General features: G+C 39.3%; 1 protein-coding gene across 1 annotated transcript in view; it reads left to right on the top strand.

Moving 5' to 3' along the window:
- Positions 1-22,955, top strand: part of LOC139381231 (VPS10 domain-containing receptor SorCS1-like) — a 95,007-nt gene that overhangs the window by 57,199 nt on the left and 14,853 nt on the right. Inside the window, exons 17-23 of the mRNA XM_071124694.1 lie at positions 15,445-15,558; positions 15,748-15,919; positions 17,669-17,855; positions 18,024-18,157; positions 18,329-18,452; positions 18,690-18,802; positions 20,364-20,498. Coding sequence (XP_070980795.1) covers positions 15,445-15,558; positions 15,748-15,919; positions 17,669-17,855; positions 18,024-18,157; positions 18,329-18,452; positions 18,690-18,802; positions 20,364-20,498 — 979 coding nt within the window. The remainder of the gene's footprint in view (positions 1-15,444; positions 15,559-15,747; positions 15,920-17,668; positions 17,856-18,023; positions 18,158-18,328; positions 18,453-18,689; positions 18,803-20,363; positions 20,499-22,955) is intronic.

Genomic DNA, 22,955 nt, shown 5'->3' with positions numbered 1-22,955 from the left:
ACCACGCCCGCCACAGTTAGCACTGCTAGGAGCACTGTAGTGCTGAGATGGCACAGGACGTGCAAGGCTAGGGAGATGCACAGGAGGCCTGGTGCGTGAGGCTGGCACAGTCTTCACCAGACCCCTCGCACGCACCTCAGGATGAGGATGGAGAGCTGACCCCGGTGCCATTAAATCCCTGACACGCTCCGTCGGGCGAATGTCGTGCCTCATGCACCAAACCAGCAACTCCCTCATATCTCTCTCCTCCAATTTCCCCATTAACTCCTTCACAGTCTCTGCTTCGCTCACCTCCAACACCAGCTCTGGTTCTGAGCTCCTCCTTGGCTCCTCACGATAAACGGGGGGAGTTGGCTCAGGTCTGACTCCTGACTCTGCCACACTCCCCCTGTGCCCCCCCCCAAGAAATTTTTGGGGCTGACTCTCGGGCTTCCGTCCGCGCCGCCGTGCTTGCTTCGCCAACCTCATTCTCCTGTAACCTTCCGCGCACTGTTCCATCGAATCCCAGGCGGGCTCCGGCACTCTCCCTGGGTCGACCGCCCACCTGTCTATCTCCTCCAAAGTTGTGTAGTCAAGATTCTGCTTCCATGTCCCAAAATCCTGATCTCGCTGTTGCTGTTCCTGCTGCTGCTGCCTCTGTTCCTTCTCCTGCTGCTGCTGTTGCTGTTGCCCGTTACCACGCCGCTTGGTCCTGTTGTGGTGGGTGATTCTGTAACGACGTTCGTCTGTAGAAGGAGAAGCGGACCAAAGCGCAGCGTGGTGGTTATTCATGTACTTTAATGGAAAATGAACAATACATGAAATAACTTAAATCTACAAAACAACAAACGGAACGTGAAAAACCTATACAGCCTATCCTGTGACAACAAACACAGTGACAGGAACAATCACCCACAAACACACAGTGAAACCCAGGCTACCTAAGTATGATTCTCAATCAGAGACAACTAATGACACCTGCCTCTGATTGAGAACCATACTAGGCCGAAAACATAGAAATGCCCCAAAACATAGAAAAACAAACATAGACTGCCCACCCAACTCACGCCCTGACCATACTAAATAAATACAAAACAACGGAAATCAAGGTCAGAACGTGACATGCACCCTGATTTTGTCCACATTTTGATTCCAACACCGTTGTTCATCCTTTATCTACTCAATGATCTGTCTTGTGTTCAACTTCTTTAACTCTGGACAAGTTAAGATAGTGTTATTTGTCATCACAGTGATGAAAGTATGGCTAGGGTTTGGAAGGGGCCTTAGATTGAGCAGGCTCCTAGGAGCTTACATATTCACTGGTGTTGAGGACTGAAGTGGACCTCTCCTTTAGTCTAGTGGAGGCACATGTGTGACATTGCTAAAAGGCCACTTATCTGCTTGATAAGCATTTCGCTACACTACAAGCATTTCGCTACCCTCGCATTAACATCTGCTAACCATGTGTATGTGACAAGCTAGGCTGTCAAGTCAGGTAAGGTCAAAACAGTACTCCACAAATTTATCGCAGTAGTCCTGTGCCATCTTGCTCAAGAGCCAGTCGGCATTGGAATCTACAGTGGTTCCTCCTTTAATTAAAAGTTGCGTCATACTGCAGCACACCTTGCGTGCTGTCGCAGCATTCTGTGGCACGTCATTTAATTCTCAGCCATTTTTTCTGTTACTGCAAGTTACTGCTAGTTTGATCACCAGAGGGCATCTTTGAAAAGCATTTGATAGTATTTCATATTGGCATTACCAGAGCATTTAAAACTTTTTTTGTAATAACATAGTATATGGGATTGATTTTAAGAAATGTGGTTTAATTCATTTGATTAATATTATGGTGCTTCTATTCAGAGAAAAATGAAAAACCAAATCCTTTATAGCAAAGATACACCCCTCTCAACTTACATGACGAACCACAGATCTTAGGAACTCTTCACAAAGGGCCTTTTACTTGAGAAAGGAGTATCCCTTAGCCAGATTGCATTCACTATAAATTATCGCTTGGTCTCTAAAACGAGGTTCTAATCTCATTCCTGGTACTTCATAGTACCAAAACATTACCTCATCCAAGGCATAACTCAATTGTCAACTCTATATACTCCCAAGTCAAGTAAACCCCCTCTTGACCCCACTCATGGATAAGCTCACTGAGGGGAGTAACTTGCGCACAGACATTGTAATTGCGCACAGACAAGTAATTGGTTCACCCTTAATCAATTCATCCTTCACATGGTTTAACAGATACATTCACATATGAAGACAATGTTCCATCCTGTCCTCTTCCCTTTCTGATATTCTGCATAACACCAGAGACATGTAAAAGACAAGCCTGTCCTCTCCCCTCTCTGGGCCCCAAATGACTAAGCCCCAGCTTCGAAAAAAGTGCAACTGCCAACACTATAGTCCAAAAGGATACATTCTAATGACAAGTATCTCACATAAGCATATTATATAAATCAAATATATTATTTATCTATGTTACCCAACTAATTCTGATTCATCCGCCACATTAGACAACTTTGTTCCAATATTTCTGTAAATCAGTGATATTTATTCCCATAGTAATTCATTATGGATCCCATAACTAAATCAACATCTGCATTTTGAAAGAGTATTTTTTTATAATTATTTTATTAACGAAATGTGTTTATTTGTTTATTAGGTTACTTTGCAGTCTACAATACATACTGTAGTAAACATGGGAAAGTGCCTAATTCCTTACATAAGGGAGAGCAGGCCATGTCTGTACTACAGAATACAGGGCACGCGGGAGATGGTGTTATTTCATAGTTGTGATGTCTTCACTATGATTGTACAATGTAGAAAATAGTTTTTTTTAATTACATCCTAGAATGAGTAGGTGTGTCCAAACTTTTGACTGGTACTTGCTTAATTAATTTGATTAATATTATGGTGTTTCTATTCCATGAAAAACGAAAAACCCTCTGGGTTTCTGTTAGGATGGAATGGAAAATATGGGGCTGTATAATCTATTGTTTGGCAGTACAGTACTGAGCTATTTAGCTAAAGAATCCCTGTGTCGTGCGGACGGGAGAATGACAGGAATAATCAAGTCAATAAACATTGGGTAGTTAGATAGCCTATAGTTAATATACTGTTAAGTTTGATGTATAACTACTAACGTTAGGTAGATAGCTAACATACCGGTACATACAGTGCCTTGCGAAAGTATTCGGCCCCCTTGAACTTTGCGACCTTTTGCCACATTTCAGGCTTCAAACATAAAGATATAAAACTGTATTTTTTTGTGAAGAATCAACAACAATTGGGACACAATCATGAAGTGGAACGACATTTATTGGATATTTCAAACTTTTTAAACAAATCAAAAACTGAAAAATTGGGCGTGCAAAATTATTCAGCCCCTTTACTTTCAGTGCAGCAAACTCTCTCCAGAAGTTCAGTGAGAATCTCTGAATGATCCAATGTTGACATAAATGACTAATGATGATAAATACAATCCATCTGTGTGTAATCAAGTCTCCGTATAAATGCACCTGCACTGTGATAGTCTCAGAGGTCCGTCAAAAGCGCAGAGAGCATCATGAAGAACAAGGAACACACCAGGCAGTTCCGAGATACTGTTGTAAAGAAGTTTAAAGCCGGATTTGGATACGAAAAGATTTCCCAAGCTTTAAACATCCCAAGGAGCACTGTGCAAGCGATAATATTGAAATGGAAGGAGTATCAGACCACTGCAAATCTACCAAGACCTGGCCGTCCCTCTAAACTTTCAGCTCATACAAGGAGAAGACTGATCAGAGATGCAGCCAAGAGGCTCATGATCACTCTGGATGAACTGCAGAGATCTACAGCTGAGGTGGGAGACTCTGTCCATAGGACAACAATCAGTCGTATATTGCACAAATCTGGCCTTTATGGAAGAGTGGCAAGAAGAAAGCCATTTCTTAAAGATATCCATAAAAAGTGTTGTTTAAAGTTTGCCACAAGCCACCTGGGAGACACACCAAACATGTGGAAGAAGGTGCTCTGGTCAGATGAAACCAAAATTGAACTTTTTGGCAACAATGCAAAACGTTATGTTTGGCGTAAAAGCAACACAGCTAAACACATCGTCCCCACTGTCAAACATGGTGGTGGCAGCATCATGGTTTGGGCCTGCTTTTCTTCAGCAGGGACAGGGAAGATGGTTAAAATTGATGGGAAGATGGATGGAGCCAAATACAGGACCATTCTGGAAGAAAACCTGATGGAGTCTGCAAAAGACCTGAGACTGGGATGGAGATTTGTCTTCCAACAAGACAATGATCCAAAACATAAAGCAAAATCTACAATGGAATGGTTCAAAAATAAACATATCCAGGTGTTAGAATGGCCAAGTCAAAGTCCAGACCTGAATCCAATCGAGAATCTGTGGAAAGAACTGAAAACTGCTGTTCACAAATGCTCTCCATCCAACCTCACTGAGCTCGAGCTGTTTTGCAAGGAGGAATGGGAAAAAATGTCAGTCTCTCGATGTGCAAAACTGATAGAGACATACCCCAAGCGACTTACAGCTGTAATCGCAGCAAAAGGTGGCACTACAAAGTATTAACTTAAGGGGGCTGAATAGTTTTGCTACATACTCAGCCAAAAACACAAAGAGTTAGAAAACATAGATTTTCCCACCCGAGTCACACCCTGACCTAACCAAACATAGAGAATAATAAGGATCTCTAAAGTCAGGGCGTGACAAGCATGCTGGACTTTGGGCAAGAAGGTTGAGGGTTTGAAACCTGCTCCCTGCTTGTTTCATTTGAACTCGTGCACAATTATCAGTTTATTATTTGGTTTATATTGCCCATTCATTGTCAGTTAGAGACAGTAGTGCATTGGGACCCAAAAGCATTATCAGTGCTCAAACTCCCGCTTGGTTATTGTCAAATCTTTTTTTTTTTTTCTGAAAGCAACTTTTTTATTTTCATTCAAAAATAATTGTCATGAAAGCAAAAACAAAGGTTGAAAGGAAAAAAAATGTTTCGCAATCAAATATTTTGTAATAGAGCTCAGAACTTTATGCATTTTATTCCCAAAAAATATTTAGAAAAAAAAACATGTATTGTAAAACAAAACTCCAATTTAGTTTCGTTATCAACCACCCTACATTTTGGCCATTTTTTGAGAGTCAGTTTGGCTACAACCAATACTGTTCAGCCTTATATAGCAGACACCTACGAAGAAGGACTGCGTAATGATGGCATCTCAGGTAAGCAGCACTGGGCGTTCTTCTGTCCAGCTTTTACATAGCTAGTAGTTAGCTCCTATGATTCAGTGTCGGTTCATAACATTCTACTATATTACATAGCGTAGAATGATAAATCATGCTATTATTTTTCTCAACCTAACAAAAAGCATTTAGCTATGAACTCCTGTTCTAGCCATTTTCACTTTAATTAATCTAACTTTCTTTCATGGCAACTCATAAGCAGGCCATGTCCTATTTGTTTTATAGTCGATAATAATCATATTTCATGACAGTGTAACGGATAGCTTTTTTACAGAAGGATGAAAGAACATAATATGTCTGTCAGGGAATGCTATTCTGATATTTCAGTTAAAGAGTTAGACCAGAAAGTCAGCGCCATGTGGGCTTTAGAATGGTCAGAGGAGGTCTCAGAGCAATGGGCCATCGTGTACAATGGCGAAGAGTTAGGGAGTCTCTGCAGCATGTAGGTGGTGCAGGTATCATTGCCAGAATGATCCAGCTTTGTTGCATTGCTCGGCAAAAATACTCTGTTCCTGCACACCTGTCTCTCGTCCACATTGATACAAATCAAAAATTGGGTACTAAGGTACTAAGATGTATAATGTCTCCATCAAATCTAAGAAGTTATTTTAACTTTTTTATTCTTACTTATTCCTTGACAAATTTTCAATGATGTATGAAATTGGAGTTGTTCTTCATCAACTGGTAATTCATAAATAATGAAGCAGGTTAATAGGGTAAACATTTCACTTTTAATTCCAATGCTTTTTTTCAAGATACAACAGGTAAGCATATTATTTTGTATACATATTGCATATTTCCCATCACCTAATGAACAACCACAATACCAGTCTGGTGTTAAGCTTTCTGTGCTGTGTTGACATATCCTGAATATGACATCTGCTGCTTTAGATTGAACGGTCATACTGTATCTCAGTTATTGTTTTCATATCTACATAGAAGAAGCTATTTTCTTTACTTTTAGAGTGTGAGCTGATCAAGAGGTCAAAAATGTAGATATTGCCAGATGTTCACTGTCCGAGGAACAGGCTGTGGAAGCTTTATTGTTGGCAAAAGTGTCCATAACCAGAGGTATTTAAACTGTTCTGTGTTCTTTTTCTCTCTTCCTCGCTGCCTGTCTTGTTGTACATGGAACCTGTTTCACATGCACAGTTTGGAGGAAGAAGGATACACTGTCGAATTCTATCCACCTCTTCTGTGTGGGATATGTGTCCCTACCTCGTCTGTGGGCAGATCTGCAGCATTTCACAGAGATTTGGAATAATCACCCTTTAAGTACAGAGCTGAACCTGACACCTCACCAGCTGTGGCATATCAGAATGCACATTTTTGTTTTTGCCTTATCACTTCACATCTGATTCAAATGATCAAGTCATCATCAAGCTTCAAGTGGTATTTATGTCTAATAATGACATTATCTTCTATTTTTCAGCATAAAGTACTCTTTGGCCACTTAGTGTGGACACCAGATGAGACCACACACACACACGATAACAGTCTCTCTCCTTCACTTCATCCCTCTCCCCCTTCTCCCTAAATCCTCTAGGTTATATTAGCTGTGTTGGTGAACCCCTCCCGCATCTGAACTGGCTGACACAGAGGGCACAGAATGATCATAGGTGAGAGGTCAGGTAAACAGGAAGTATTATTATTACATTGAAATACAGAGATAGAGATGCAGTAGTCCCAGAGTTATTGATCCAAGGTCAGTTTTGCATTTCACCTCCTGATGATTATGATGACGGACTGTGCTAGAATAAAAAAAACAAGGCTTAATCAAGTTCTCTAACTATCAATCTGTCTCTTGTCTGCAGGTATGTTTTGATGTGAGAGAGGAAGCCAGTCCTGTCATCGCCACCTCACCTGCTCTTAAGATAACCTTCAGGTCAACTGGGGGCCCATGGCTGGTTAGGAGACACCGCTAGAGACACTGTAATTGTGATGAACTGAGAGAATATTAGGGTAGCAATGTAATTCGTTAATCATATGCTGTCTGCCTCTGTTCTTACCTCTTTCCCTTTCTGTCTTCTACACCTCTCCCCACCTCGTCTTTCTCCTCATTTTATAATGCGCACCATATGTGCATTGAAGTACAGATTGAACTTGTATTTATAATATAAAATTACAATGATCATAATTATAACACCTGTATAATGAACTTCTTTCAATAAAGCGTTTCACATTCTCCACTGGTTGAAATTAAGTATCTCATTGAAATGCTATACTGCGTCTTCAGATTAATGCAGATGAAGGGAGTTAGATATGCATTGTTTATTTTCGGTATATATGAATTACAAATCAGCCTTTACTTAAATCATGTTTCTAGTCTGTTGCATAGTTACAATGTGTAATCATTGATTTCCCAGGAGCAGGAGTAGTAAACACTGTTGAAGTGTATAATTGTAATAGATACTGTACATGCAGACACAGAATCATTCAAAGAATGGAGATTGATACACCTGGTATTGGATATGACTGAAAAATAATGTATCATAGAGTCATATCTGAACCACGCCTTTATTTGCCAAGGAAGAGTACATGATCAGTGAATATATTCAATGTACAGGCTACAATGTGGGGGGATCTCATACATGGTAATAACCACAGTACATGTTTATAGGACTTGCATCCTTGGCACAATAAAGTTATTATAGTCTACTCAATACATAGGCTTCATTAATGCCATTCAGACTTGAAGTTGATACAACAGCTATGATAGCTGAGGTTCATAGATTGGTATGAATATTCGTTCAGAACCTAACATTTTAGGGTCCATACACAGATCGGCTACATACTATAGCTAGCTACACATCCATAGGCATATAGTTATTTTTATCCTCCATTACACAATAAACAAGTAAATAGTTAGCTAGCTATGTTACTTCAGCTGCATTGCACGGCAAGGCAAGCATACACAATTGTACATTCAATTTGCAGTAAATGCTTAATCTAGCTAGATTCTTTACATCCACGGCTTCCCAAGACGACAGCCTGGTTTTCTCAGGAGTCCCTAAAACATTAAACAACACGAATTACAATGTCATACTGTACTCATATCATAACACCAGCTAGCTAGCGTTAGCTAGTCAGTTAACTTGCTAAATTGCGATTTTCGTAAATTAATGTTATGACAAAAAAATTGGCACAATCCACATTAACATATTCCCCTCAATTCTCAATTGTACATTTTTAGCTTGACTCGTTATGACGTTATAACTACTTACATCTGCTTCGCCGTAATGTTTTGTCAGCCATCTTTGTTGAAGAAAGCTCCAGGGACGGGTGACACGCCTAAAAGTCGTCATTGGAACCACTCGATATGATTGGTTATATAAAAACCTTGGGACCCAAATGCATAATGAGAGCTCTAACTACCCCTTGTGGTGACCTGGAGTAATGATGCCGTGACGCTAGGTATCTCTAACTCCCGCGGTGTACGCTCAACTTTTAAAGGAGGAACCACAGTACATCTGAGCCTGTAGCCGTTCTGCCCCTCAAGGGTTCTAAGCATGTTTACCAGTGTGTAGATAGACAGTGCGAAGGCATTGGAGGCTTCTGTGTCTCCAAACTCGACAGTGGGTTCAGAATGGTGCCTATCTCACATTGGACAAGTTGGTTAGCATAAATGTGAGTGGTTACAGGATCAGGCGTTTGACACTAATTCCTTCACAGTAGGGCTGTTCGAAAATGTATTTTTTATTTTTTATTAGAAAGGCTTTCTTGAACGTGAACGTTCATGTGCCTTAAAGAGTGACTGCCCTTAAAAAGCAGCTAATCCTTTTGAGAATGGCCTATGATATAAGTCAAAAACACTTATTTGAGTGTCAAAATTTACTACAAAGTTTTAAATAGGATCATTTTGGTCATAAACTCAGTCTGGTCTAAAAAAGAGATTGGAACCTCAGTGCATCACAACGAGTAAAGGAAGGTTGGGAATGGATTACAATTATGTAAACAAATCATGACCCCTTTTGCCAATTCCACATGCAAATCGCCCCTCCTCCCACTTCGCTTCCCTTCATTGAGGGGGTTTGATTCATCTGTCCCTGGCACCCTGTTAGGCATGTTTTGCTTGCATTTGGTTTGGAACTGGGCTGCCTTCCAAGCGTGAGCCAGATGCCCCGTTCAAAGCCGATGACGGAGTCGGCTCAAATCAAAAGTAATGTAATTAGCACGTGTTGTAATGAGTGGGATTGTGTTTTCATATGCAAACGTGATTGCTTTTGATAACAACGCTTTATCTGCCTCCCAAATGAAAACTAGTTCAAACATATGCACTGAAGAAAAATATAAACGCAACATGCAGAAGTGTCAAAGATTTTACTGAGTTACAGTTCAGGATATCAGTTAATTTATATACATTAATTTGGCCCAAGTCTATGGAGTTCACATGGCTGGGAATACAGGCAAGCATCGGTTACAGATACCTTTAAAACAAGTAGGGGCGTGGATCAGAAAACCAGTCAGTATCTGGTGTGACCACCACTTGCCTCATGCAGCTCGACAGATCTCCTTCGCATAGAGTTGATCTGGCTGTTGATTGTTGCCTGTGGAATGTTGTCCCACTCCTCTTCAATGGCTGCGTGAAGTTGCTGGATATTGGCGGGAACTGGAACACTCGATCCAGAGCATCCCAAACATGTATGCAGACCATGGAAGAACTGGGACATTATCAGCTTCCAGGAACTGTGTACAGATCCTTGCGACATAAGACCGTGCATTAACATGAGTTGATGGCGGCGGATGAATGGAATGACAGTGGGCCTCAGGATCTCATCACGGTATCTCTGTGCATTCAAATTGCCATCGATAAAATGCAATTGTACTCTTTGTCTGTAGCTTAACGCCTGCCCATAACATAACCCAATCGCCACCATGGGGCACTCTGTCCACAATGTTGAAATCAGCAAACCGCACACCCACAAAACGCCATACCCCGCTGTCTGCCATCTAACCGGTACAGTTGAAACCGGGATACATCTGTTAAGAGCACACTTCTCCAGCGTGCCAGTGACCATCAAAGTTGAGCATTTGCCCACTTTACTCGGTTACGATGACGAACTGCAGTCAGGCCAAGACCCTGTTGAGGACGACGAGCATGCAGATGAGCTTCCTGAGGGGGTTTCTGACAGTTTGTGCAGAATTTCTTCGGTTGTGCAAACCCATAGTTTCATAAGCTTGACTTCATCCACATTTTGTTACGTTACAGCCTTATTCTAAAATCAATTCAATTGTTTTCTTTCCTCCATCACTCTACACATAAAACCCTATGATGACAAAGCAAAAACAGATTTTTAGACAATTTTGCAAATGCATAACATTTTTAAAACTGAAATATCACATTTACATAAGTATTCAGACCCTTTACTCAGTACTTTGTTGAAGCACCTTTGGCAGCGATTACAGCCTCGAGTCTTCTTGGATATGACACTACAAGCTTGGCAGACCTGTATTTGGGGAGTTTCTCCCATTCTTCTCTGCAGAGCCTCTCACGCTCTGTCAGGTTGGATGTGTAGCGTAGCTGCACAGCTATTTTCAGGTCTCTCCAGAGATGTTCAATCAGGTTCAGTCCAGGCTCTGGCTGGGCAACTCAAAGACATTCAGAGACTTGTCCCGAAGCCACTCCTGCATTGTCTTGGCTGTTTGCTTTGGAGGCCACTGTGTTCTTGGGTACCTTCAATGCTGCAGAAATGTTTTAGTACCCATCCCCAGATCTGTGCCTCAACACAATCCTGTCTCAGAGCTCAACAGACAATTCCTTTGAACTCATGGCTTGGTTTTGCTCTGACTGTCAACTGTGATGTCTTACATAGACAGGTGTGTCTTTCCAAGTCATGTTCAATCAATTGAATTTACCACAGGTGGACTCCAATCAAGTTGTAAAAACATCTCAAGGATGATCAATGCAACCAGGATGCACCTGAGTAAAATTTCGTGTCTCATAGCAAAGGGTCTGAATACTTATGTAAATAAGGTATTTAGTATATATTTTTTTGTACATGTTCAAACATTTTTATTTTTTTTTGCTTTGTCATTATTGGGTATTGTGTGTAGATTGATGAAGATGTAATGTAACAAAATGTGAACAAAGCGAAGTGGTCTGTATGTACATATGTACATATTTCCCTCAATTACCTCGTACCACTGCATATCGACTGGTACTCTGTTTATATAGAGAAGTTATCGTTATGCATTGTGTATTTATTACTCGTGTTACTATTTTTCTATTATCTCTGCATTGTAAGTAAACATTCCACTGGTAGTCTACACCTGTTGTTTATGAAGCATGTGATTTGATTGGATACATTTTATATTACTGGTATATTTACTAGTAAACTACCAGCGTTTTGGTGACTTTATTATTTTGTTGTTCAATTTTATCACATGACATCTAATGTCCTTTTTGGGTACTTCAGATTATCTCTTTTGGGCTTTATCACATGTAAAATATATAAACTAATAAAATAAGATTTTTTAAACCTGGAAAACATTATCCTTAATATTAACTTCTTGCTCCTACTTGAGACGCAGATGTCTCAAGTAGACACCTGGAAATGCAAATGCGCTACGCTAAATGCTAAATGTACTCGTTAAAACTCAAACGTTCATCAAAATGCACATGCAGGGTATTGAATTAAAGCTACACTTGTTGTGAACCTAGCCAACAAGTCAGATTTTTAAAATGCTTTTCGGCGAAAGCATGAGAAGCTATTATCTGATAGCATGCAACACCCCAAAATGCCTGAATGCGACGTAAACAAAGATTTAGCTTAGCCGGCGCTACACAAAACGCAGAAATAAAATATAAAACATTCATTATCTTTGACGAGCTTCTTTCTTGGCACTCCTATATGCCCCATAAACATCACTATTGGGTCTTTTTTTCGTTTAAATCGGTCCATATATACCCAAAAGAGCTTTCTATGGAAGCTGTGTGATTCAGAAAAAAACATCGTTTTAAAACGCTGCGTCATTTTTTAAAATTAAAAAAGTCGACGATAAACTTTCACAAAACACTTCGAAATACTTTTGTAATCCAACTTTAGGTATTAGTAAACGTTTATAATCTATCAAAATGATTACAGGGCGATGTGTATTCAATAGCTCCTCGTCTTCAAATCAATGGCTGCCAATGTGCACATTCAAAACATCCTGGTGGAGACCGGAAGAAATTTAATCCAGTTAGTTGGATTTACCAACAAAAAAGTCCCTGGAAAATGACGACAATGGCGTGTGGAATCTGTAGGAATTGCATGCAGGTCCATAATTAATTTTGTGCCCTTTTAACGACCCATGAAAGTGATGCATGGAAATTATTTTTAGCTTTCAGAGAGCAGTTTTTCTTGCGCTTTTCGATGAAACACACGATCTGTTATAGTCACAGCCGTGATTTAACCAGTTTTAGAAACTTCAGAGTGTTTTCTATCCACACATACTAATCATATGCATATACTATATTCCTGGCATGAGTAGCAGGACGCTGAAAAGTTGCGCGATTTTTAACAGAATGTTCGAAAAAGGAAGGGGTAGACTTAAGAGGGGTACCATCAACGTAGTGAATTCAATTGGTGTTTAATATTAGGGTTTCAGCATGAAATATATATATTTACATTTTACACACTTATTTATTTTACTATGTCTTTATTGTAAATGTGTTGGGGCCAAACTGGTGGCAGTTGTGAAAAAAGTCAATGGAAAATAATGTCATTGTTAATGCCATTGTTGATTAGATGCCTTCATAATTAAGCCTATTTTCTCTTGAACCATATGGTCTATCCACTAAAACACATACAACATTTATACTATATATGAATAATATATATATTTTTAAGTTATTCAAGTATAAATTACCAAAGTTACCATAGATTGCCATAGACAGAACATAGGCGGAATATGTTTTGCAACCCTACGTTTGCTTGAATGTGAGTATTTGAATATGTATTTGGTTTGTGTGTGTGTGTATGTCACCGATGCTGTAATTTGTTTACTGGAACCAAACTTTTGATTCCTGCTAACATACATCCAGCTAACATAAAAATTGCCTTTTTGCCTTTGTGCAGATTGCCATGTCTCATTTTCGATTTATTGAAAATGACACTTTTTTCAAAGTATCTATATTTTTCAAACAAGCCTTGCAGAGCTGGCTACAATTTCAATTTCATCCCCCTGAAAAGATAGAACAAATATTACAACAAATATTATGGCTGAACTCAAATGTGCTGGTTGATAAAATACCTGTATTTATGGGAAAGATGTTTGAAAAGGGTATTTTGTTCTTAAATTACATTGTAAATTGTAATGGTAGAGTTATGCCCTTCGTGGTGTTATCAGAATTGTACGGGAAGGTCTGCTCAATCCAAGAGCACAACCAATTGACAGCATTAACCCAAAAATGGAGGAGGTGGGTGGCAGTGGGAGGAGGTAGGGAACTGGTCTGTCTGCCCAATATACAGGATCAAAACTGGCAGAGGAATGAAAATAGCATAAATAGGAAAGTATACCAGTTTCATTTGAGGACCAGGATGTTGACAACTGTGCCATACTGATTGCAAAATAGTTGGGAAGAGAATTTTGATGTACTGATTCCATGGTACAGGGTGTATGAGTTGGTATATAAAACAATGCAAGATTCAAGACTTTGTGCTTTTAAGCTAAAATTATTATATAGAATTCTTGCCACCAACAACATGTTGAATATTTGGAGCATAAAATCATCGAAGCTCTGCAGATTTTGTTGTGAGGATACAGAATCAATAGACCATTTATTTTGGTATTGCCCTCAGGTAGCCTGTTTCTGGTCTCAGGTTCAGGAATGGCTGAAAATGCATAGCATTGATCTAAAATTGACCCTAGAAATAGTACTGTTAGGAGATCTGGAGAGACCGGGTCAGTCAATTACTAATATACTAATAGTCTTAGTAAAAGTATTTATCTTCAACTCGCAATCTGTAGATTCTATTCGATTAGATAGATTGAAATTCTACTTTAAACATCATAGCATAGTTGAAAGATGTGTGTTGCGTAGAAACACGAAGTGGGTGGCCAGCAGAGATAGATGGGATGGGCGGAGGGAAGCTGAGGGTTGGTATGTGGAATTGGAGACAAGTGGGAGTGGAGTTGCTGTGTGTGAGAGAGAATGATGGTCAAAAAAAGTCAACATGAAACAATAAAAGTACATTTGAATGACACTAAGTGGCAGTGTTTTTACAACTAATGCAGGTTGCCTGAGGCTGATGCCGTGCAGGTGTTTGTATACATACATATACACACACTCTCATTCAAATAAACACATACAAGAACACACACATACATGTAATCGTGCCAGACATGCACACAAACATATAAAGTAGGCATTGCTGTTGTGATTTCAGTCGTCCTTGATGTCCTTTGTTTTAAATGTATTGTTATTATTATTTAAATTTTGCATTGTTGTTTGCTGTTTTCTTCTGTCTTTTCCTTTTTTCTCTTTAGTTCATTCTCTTGGATGTTGGTGCATTGGGGGGTTTCTTGGTGGTGGGGAATGGAATTAATTGTATTTTATTTTTCTTCCGGGGAGAGACTGTGGGAGGGGTCTCGAATGGTTGAGGGACAGCTATTGGGAAACTGTGGAGGGTTCGGGTTTCACAAGATTGTGATCATGAAAAAGGGAACTATGACATATATTTTATATCACTATCATGCACACGCACCCTCACACATAAGGATTGCTCTGTTGCGGAAAGACTGATACATGTTTGATAGTGTCTTGATGCCGTATTGTTTGTCCTTCATGCTCTAATACTTTAATGTTACCCCTTACTTGTGTTTTTTGTAATACATAATAATACTAAAATAATTAAACTTTTTTTTTTATACTTTGAAAGGTTCACTGACATCTGTCAATCAATCAAATAATCAAGTTTACATGAAATCTGTTTACATAACATTTTCTTACAGAGCTCCAAAGCCAGCAAACAATATTAAACATATTTAGATGTTTTTTGTCTTCTTATGGTTATTTTGATGTCGAACACAACAAACATAATACTATCAAACTATGTAATGATTGGTATTAAAAATCAAGTACATTCAAATCTGTCTATTTTTATTTTACAGTCTTTAAATGTTACTAATAAACCTTACAAACAGACATCCACTTTCTATAGTTAATGCTTATTACTGATCTCAAGACTTGTAGCCTATTGATTTCTCTCTCCCACCCCAAATAGTGATTATGGCTTTGAGAGGCAGAGTGATGGAGGATGCACCCCTGTCTTTTGGTTTGTTCCATCCTCCGTGTCCACAGACTGCACCACTGGGGACAGCTTCCTCAACACTACTGGGTATGGCAAATCTTCATTTAAACATTATGTACTGCTTAGCTAGTCAGAAATGCACTCAGAATAACGTACAGTATTAGAGATCCCTTCAGCAAAGTTGACAGTATATTTTCTTGTTTTATTTCTTCATATGTATTTAAGATAGAGTATGGGCTGTCTAGATATGTATGTCTGTATGTGTGTATGTTGCAGATACCGTAAGGCTCTATCCAATAACTGCACTGCGGAAACCCTGGGGAAGTATAGCCCTAGGAGCCAGAGGTGTCCCCGCCAGGCCCCGAGAGGTCTGCAGCTGGTCACCAGTGAGGGGACACTTACGGCCACCATGGGGGACAACGTCACCTTCCTGGTGTTTCTGGAAGAGGTAATGTCTGGAATATTTCTTAGACATCTTATTGAAAGCATGTGCTGGGTCGTTCCACCAATTGGGTGCCTTTTGAGTAGCGTTTTGAGTAGCGTAACTTGGTGATACATTTTTTTAAATAATAATCTGTCATAAAAGAGCACATATTCAACTTAGATAACAAACGTGTTTTGCCATTTCAAGAGGTTAATAAAAAAAGACAATAGCAAGTGCCTATTAAGTGCCAAGTAAAGTAACAGGGTTGACGATTTGGTCTTATCAGCCATAAATCCTCTTTTGACAGGGGTACAGAAGCTTGTTGTGTGCAACAGGGAGGGAAATTGAATGCAAGCTTCACCCCAAAAAATTGCTAAACATTTCTAGTCTGTCAATCTATGTGCACAGACAAACATACACGTGACAAGACACGGGTGTACACATGGATTTTGTGTTGTAGATACAGTATGTGATAGTAGAGTTGTCGCCTGAGGAAGCACACTTAATGTGTTGTGAAAAGTTATAAGAAATGTAATGCCATGTAACATTTTTTATTTTATTATAACCGCCTTAGTGATGCTGGACATCCTTAATAAATACAAATAGGTAACAGGGTTGATGTGTTATGCTCGACCCACTCAGTTTTCCACCACAAAACATGAGAAAAATGGCAAAAAAAGAGTAGGACCAGCTCACCTGCTTGGACTTTAAAATGTTCCGTCTTTGTTTTTTGTTTTATATTTAAAAAACGAATCATTTTAAATAATTCCATATTAAAACGAGTGTTCAGTTCACGTAACAGGGTCGACCTTAAAATTATGAACAGGTCGTTTTTTTTTTTTTTACGTTAAAAGTAATCATCATTAAATGAACTAGGGGTTTACAATTATGGAGGCAACTTTGAGAAATGTTGGGGTAAGTGGGTTAAATCTTACAAGAAGTCACTGTTACGCTCGTCGAAAGATGAATTAAACCAAGGTGCAGCGTGGTAGGCGAACATCTTACTTTTATTTAAAATGAACACCAAAAAAAAATAAAATACACCACGAACGTAAAGTTCTGCAGGCTATACAGCAACTAACAAAAATCAAGATCCCACAAACTAAGGTGGAAAACAGGCTGCCTAAGTATGATCCCCAATCAGAGACAACGATAGACAGCTGCCTCTGATTGGGAACCATACCTGCCCAACAAAGAAATAGAACACATAGATTGCCCACCCTGGTCACACCCTGACCTAACCAAAATAGAGAATAAAACGGATCTCTAAGGTCAGGGCGTGACAGTCACAGAGGGTTCACATGTCAAAATGCTGAATAAATCAGATTGATTAAATTTTACATGTGGTCTATATTAAAAGGCACTTCATTTAATATAACAAGCTGTTAAAATTCAATATTTGTACTTGAAATATCAAAGGGATCCAAAAGGCACTCATTTCGTGGTATGAATGGGCATGTTATGTATTTGTCGCCCTATAGTATACATTTACATATACATTGGTTTACTCTCAATCGTCAACCAATGGATTGAGATGAGCTGCAGTGCATCATGTTGTACATTTTGTTGATTCGTAGAGCCTAGATTGTTGTTGTCAAACACTTGTAGCCATTGTCATATAACAGTTGTCACATATAGCAATGTATTTCTACATGCAGAATATGTGTAGGATGTATAAATAAATATATGAATATATGTATTTAAATTGTGTTAAACATGCACACTGTGGCCATTTAAAAAAAAATATAATCATAAACCTGTTTCCATTGGTAGAGTGATGGCTCCACAACAAGTATAACATTGGACTTTGGAGACGGGACGGCCATATCCTACGCTAACATCAGCTCCATAGAGGATGGAATCAAACATATATACAGTAAAGTGGGCATTTACCGAGTGGCTGCCACGGCACTCAACAGCCTTGGCTCTGAGAGAGTCTTTCTATATCTACATGTTACCTGTAAGTGAAACAGCACATGAATGACTGATATAATTCATTTACTTTAGAATTACAGGTACTCTTTGCAACATTTCTACCCGTTAAAAAAAACTCTGATAATGATGTATCTGCAGTAGGAAAGGAATACACTTCCGTGAAAGGAAACACATCTATTTTATTTTATTGTAGGTCTCCTTGAGCAAGTGCAGCTTTCAGCTCCCTCGGTGGTTGTTAGGAATGAAGCAGTGAATCTATCAACAGTCCTGAAGCCACGTTACGTTGGATCAGTCACCTACTACTGGTGGTTCAACAACCACACTGAGGTCAGTGAAGTATTCCACAGTATCTTAAAACTTTACAGATTTACAGAACTTTACTTACCTCATTTACCATATTAATTGCAATACTGTGAATTGTACGGACAAACCCACCTTTAGTTTGTGACATTCTCTCTCTCTCTGTCAAACTCACTCTGTCTTTTGTATGTGTGTTAGCCTGTTATAACTTTAGTGGGAGGAATGTCCTTCACCTTCTCAAAGGAGGGAACCCATACTGTCACCGTGCAAGTGTCAGTTGGTAACACCGTCCTTCAAGACAAAATAACTGTTGCTGTCTATGGTAAGGTATTTGAAATGACTCATCTCTAAATTACAGAGGTGTTATATGTTTCTAACATTCAGGTGGTAAATGTTCTGTGATATAAAATACTGACTGTGATGCGACCAATAGAAGGTGATTTGATCATTTAGATGTTTAACGTTTAATCATTTATAACCTCTTCTGATCTATTAACAGTTTCTCTCTTATTATCTAGCATCTATCGCCATTAAATATGTGTCTTGTATTTTCCTGTAGAACATTTCAAGTCACACGTTTTAGCCTTCTCCTCTAATCTGGAGGCCTTCAATCCTGGTGTGCCTGAATGGAGGCAGGACATCAGTAGAGTGGTCAAGGACTCCATGGTCCAAGTGAGTTCTCCTGTACCAGCCCAGCCTCACATCCAATTCGCGCATATATGTACAAAATGTATTTCAGCAGATTTCGTGCGTTTTTGTTTATTTTTGTGTGGTTCAATTCGTTCGAAAATGCACAAATTTATGTGCTACTTAATTCGTGTGAAAAGACACAAATTTAACCAGTAGGCACACAAGCCTTTGCAACAACCATATACGCGACTATACCTTACCCTAACCTTAACCCTAACCTTAACCATTCTACTAACTATACCAAACCCTAACTCCAACTGGACCTAACCCTAACCCCCACCCTACGGACAGACGACTCTTTAACCGAACCAATGGGTCAATCTACAAGTGGGCAACCATGGGGCCCACAACTTTGGCCGGCTGCGCCCGGACCCCTCGGCCTACACGCATATGTGTGGAGTGCACCCCCTCCCTTCCCCCCTCCGGTTTCCACCTGTCAGAGATGGAAGTGGATCAACCGACTCAAAACTAGAAACCAAACTCCTAGTTTGCACTATGCTTTCCACATCCGTTGACAAGCGGACCTAGACATCATGACCACACCACTCGATATGGACACATGGCAACCAACCGAGGACCAAACCTGCATAAGGTGCGCAACTCAAGGGATTTTGCCTGATCCTACATCGAGTTTAAGAACAAAAATGAAATATAAACTATCGCGTCTATATGGTTGTTGAAAAGGCTTGTGTGTAGCCTACTGGTTAAATGTGTGTCTTTTCGCACGAATTAAGAAGCACATAAATTTGTGTCTTTTCTCACGAATTAAGCCAGAAAAACGCACAAAAATGCACGAAATTTGCTGAAATGCATTTTGTACTTATATGCACGAATTGATTGTGAGACTGTGTTGCCTGTACAGTACTACTACAGAACTTCTTACCAGTAAATTACTGCGATTACAGTAACTAATTGGTGCACTCTGATGATTATTTCAAGTCATTTTAACAGCATTGCAAACAACTTGGTAGCAAATTGTATGTCATGATGCTTCCCTCACTGAATTCACTGAAGTTAGCTGGTAAACATTACTAGCAGTATACGATTTCTAAGTGCCACAAATCAGGTTATGTCCCTATAAGTATTTGGCTTAATGTAAATAGCAGGTAGAGTGTACCATATAAGGTAAAGTGTTTCCAGTCTCCTCCATTGTCTCTTTCAGGATGTTAAGAAGCACATTGGGTTACATAAAAGGCCTGGCTGCTGAGCTATATATACACCACACACTGGCTTTCTGTCTTGTCAGCTATGACCATGTTTTATACCAGGAAACTGACAGGGTTGTTACAGCACAAATGCACTTAAAAAGGCCTGCTCTTTACTAAAGACTGTCAAAATGAACCTGCATGTTTGGGCTGATTTGTGCATTATCTCTTGCCAGTGACTGGTACTTAGTCAAATGACATCTTTAAAAAAACAAAAAAAGCTGGTGCATTTAGCCTTTTCCATAGATAAGTCCAGTGCATGACATAACGTAATGAAAATCTGGGAGAAACTGAGATGCCAGATGTATTTTTTATTTTTCATTACTTTTTAATTGAAGGTCACAGGGATCAGTGGAGAGCAGCTTCTAGTGTCAGTGCTCCCAGGGTTGCCAACGGCAGCAGAGTTTTGCATCGTCCCTGAAAAAAGGTCAACCGAGGGGAGAATGGATGGAAAAGTGACACATTTAGAGCAGGTAATGTATCACCAGATTATAAAGTCTTAAACGATTTTGTATTATTATTATAGTTCTACCCATTTACTTCCATTTATATAGATCCATTACATGAATCATGCTGTAGTTAGGCCTACAGTACCTCAATGTGAAATTAAGCAAGTAATAACAGCATCACTAAATAGCAGCACATTGTGAAAACACATTTCCCCTTGATTATATTCTTCATATCATGGTGGGTTCATCATTTGCTCATAATTAGTTTTTCTCTTTTCGCTGCTTTAATCAGACATGCATTTGGAATCTACTGATCCTTTATTAGATATTCAAGCGCAACAAAATGGCATTTATTCACACACTGCCACCACTAGAGGGCAATGTCTTCCCATCAAAATAACAGAACTTCGCTCTTGAAAAGCTGCATTCATCTCAGGACATCCTTGCAACCTAAACTGTAGCATCACAATTTATTTCACATAACTCATGTCTAACCATTATAAGTTAATAGCTCTAAGACATACTATACTTATCATTCACTCCATCATAAAGGGTTTGCTTCGAAAATAATATCTAAGATGCTGGACCTGGGCTCTAATGGTTTTTACAGCTCTATAATTCTTGACATTCTATAGAGTTGATAAAACACACCACGTTTTCATCTGCCTTTCAGCAGCTCAATTGTAAAAGTAAAATTGATATCCATTTCAGTCCACCATCAGACATTTTTATTCTGCATGATCTGTTACACTTATTTGCATATGTTGCAACATGTAAACGTAATTCCAGTCGCTCGCAGTTAGTCTTGAACTGAGTTAATAGGTATTTAATTACAATGATGCATCATGTAATTGGACACATCAGAGGAGACTAGTGGCGGGGCAGCCTGAGTTGGGAATTAGGTGGATGTATTTATCTATAGCCTGTCTGAATACCTGGCAAGACATCACAGACAATAGGTTGAAATATCTTAGTTCACTATTGCACATCTTATTGTGTCGTGTGTGTGCACGTTGGGTTTGTGTGTGTCTGTGTGGTGGGGGGGGGGGGGGGTGGTGATGTCTGGCACAGCTTATTAAAATGTGTTATAGATTTACTGACCCTGATATGCCACTAGAATAAAAAGTAATTATTCATACAGTGTAGAGCAGTCTAATTTTAACCAGTGGAAAGATTTTAGAAAGAGCGAGATGGAATTAGTGAGCCATGGCTAAGGAGTCGAATGGGTTTTGGGAAGGCTTTCTGGTCTCTTGTTAAATGGTTTCTGGTAAATTGTTAAATTACTGCTTTTTCTAGCTGTGAACCCTTAATGAAAAAAACAGGCTTCTGGCAAACAGTTGTGGCTAATCTTTGGCCAATTTTCCTAAAATTGCTCATATTTTCAGATGCAAATAATTTTTTTGCCACTTGTCTACACACAATACCCCATAACGTCAAAGTGGAATTCTGCTTTTAGAAATGTTTACAAAAAAAATTCAAAGCCGAAATGTCTTGAGTCAATAAGCATTCAACCCCTTTGTTATTGCAAGCCTAAGTAAGTTCAGGAGTACAGATTTGCTTAACAAGTCAAATATAAAATGTTGCATGGTCTCACTCTCTGTGCAATAATAGTGTTCCACATTATTTTTTATTCACTACCTCATCTCTGTACTCCACACATAGAATTATCTGCAAGGTCCCTCAGTCAAGGAGTGAATTTCAAACACGGATTCAACCACAGAGACCAGGGAGGTTTTCCAATGACTTGCAAAGAAGGGCACCTATTGGTAGATAGGGGAAGCAGACATTGAATATCCCGTTGAATATGGTTATTAAGTACACTTTGGATGGTGTCTCAATACACCCAGTCACTAGAAAGATACAGGCGTCCTTCCTAACTCAGTTGCCGGAGAGGAAATAAAACGCTCAGGAATTTCACCAATGGTGACTTTAAAACAGTTAAAGAGTTTAATGGCTGTGATAGGGGGAAATTGATGACGGGTCAACAACATTGGAGTTACTCCACAATACAGAGTGAAAAGAAGGAAGCCTGTACAGAATAAACATTTCCAAAACATGCATCCTGTTTGCAACAAAGCATTATGGAGAGTGGTACTCAGTAATGTGTTGTATTGGATTTTCCCCAAGCATAATTGCTTTGCCACATTTTTCGCAGTATGAGTTTATTTTCAAACATAGTGGTGGCTGCATCATGTTATGGGTATACTTGTAATCTTTCAGGAGTGATGAGTTTGTCAGGATAAAAAAGAAACGGAATGGAGCTAAGCACAGGCAAAATCCTAGAGGATAACCGGGATAAATCTGCTTATACACCAGACATTGGGATATTAATTCACCTTTCAGCAGGACAATAACCTAAAACACAAGGCCAAATCTACCCTGGAGTTGCTTCCCAAGAAGACAGTGAATGTGACTTGACGAAATACAGTTTAGACTTAAATCTACTTGAAAATCTATGGCAAGATTTGAAAATGGTTGTCT

This window comes from Oncorhynchus clarkii, chromosome 23 (assembly GCF_045791955.1).
Source record: "Oncorhynchus clarkii lewisi isolate Uvic-CL-2024 chromosome 23, UVic_Ocla_1.0, whole genome shotgun sequence".
In the NCBI taxonomy this organism is placed as follows: Eukaryota; Metazoa; Chordata; class Actinopteri; order Salmoniformes; family Salmonidae; genus Oncorhynchus; species Oncorhynchus clarkii.
This window is presented reverse-complemented; position numbering and strand designations above follow the sequence as displayed.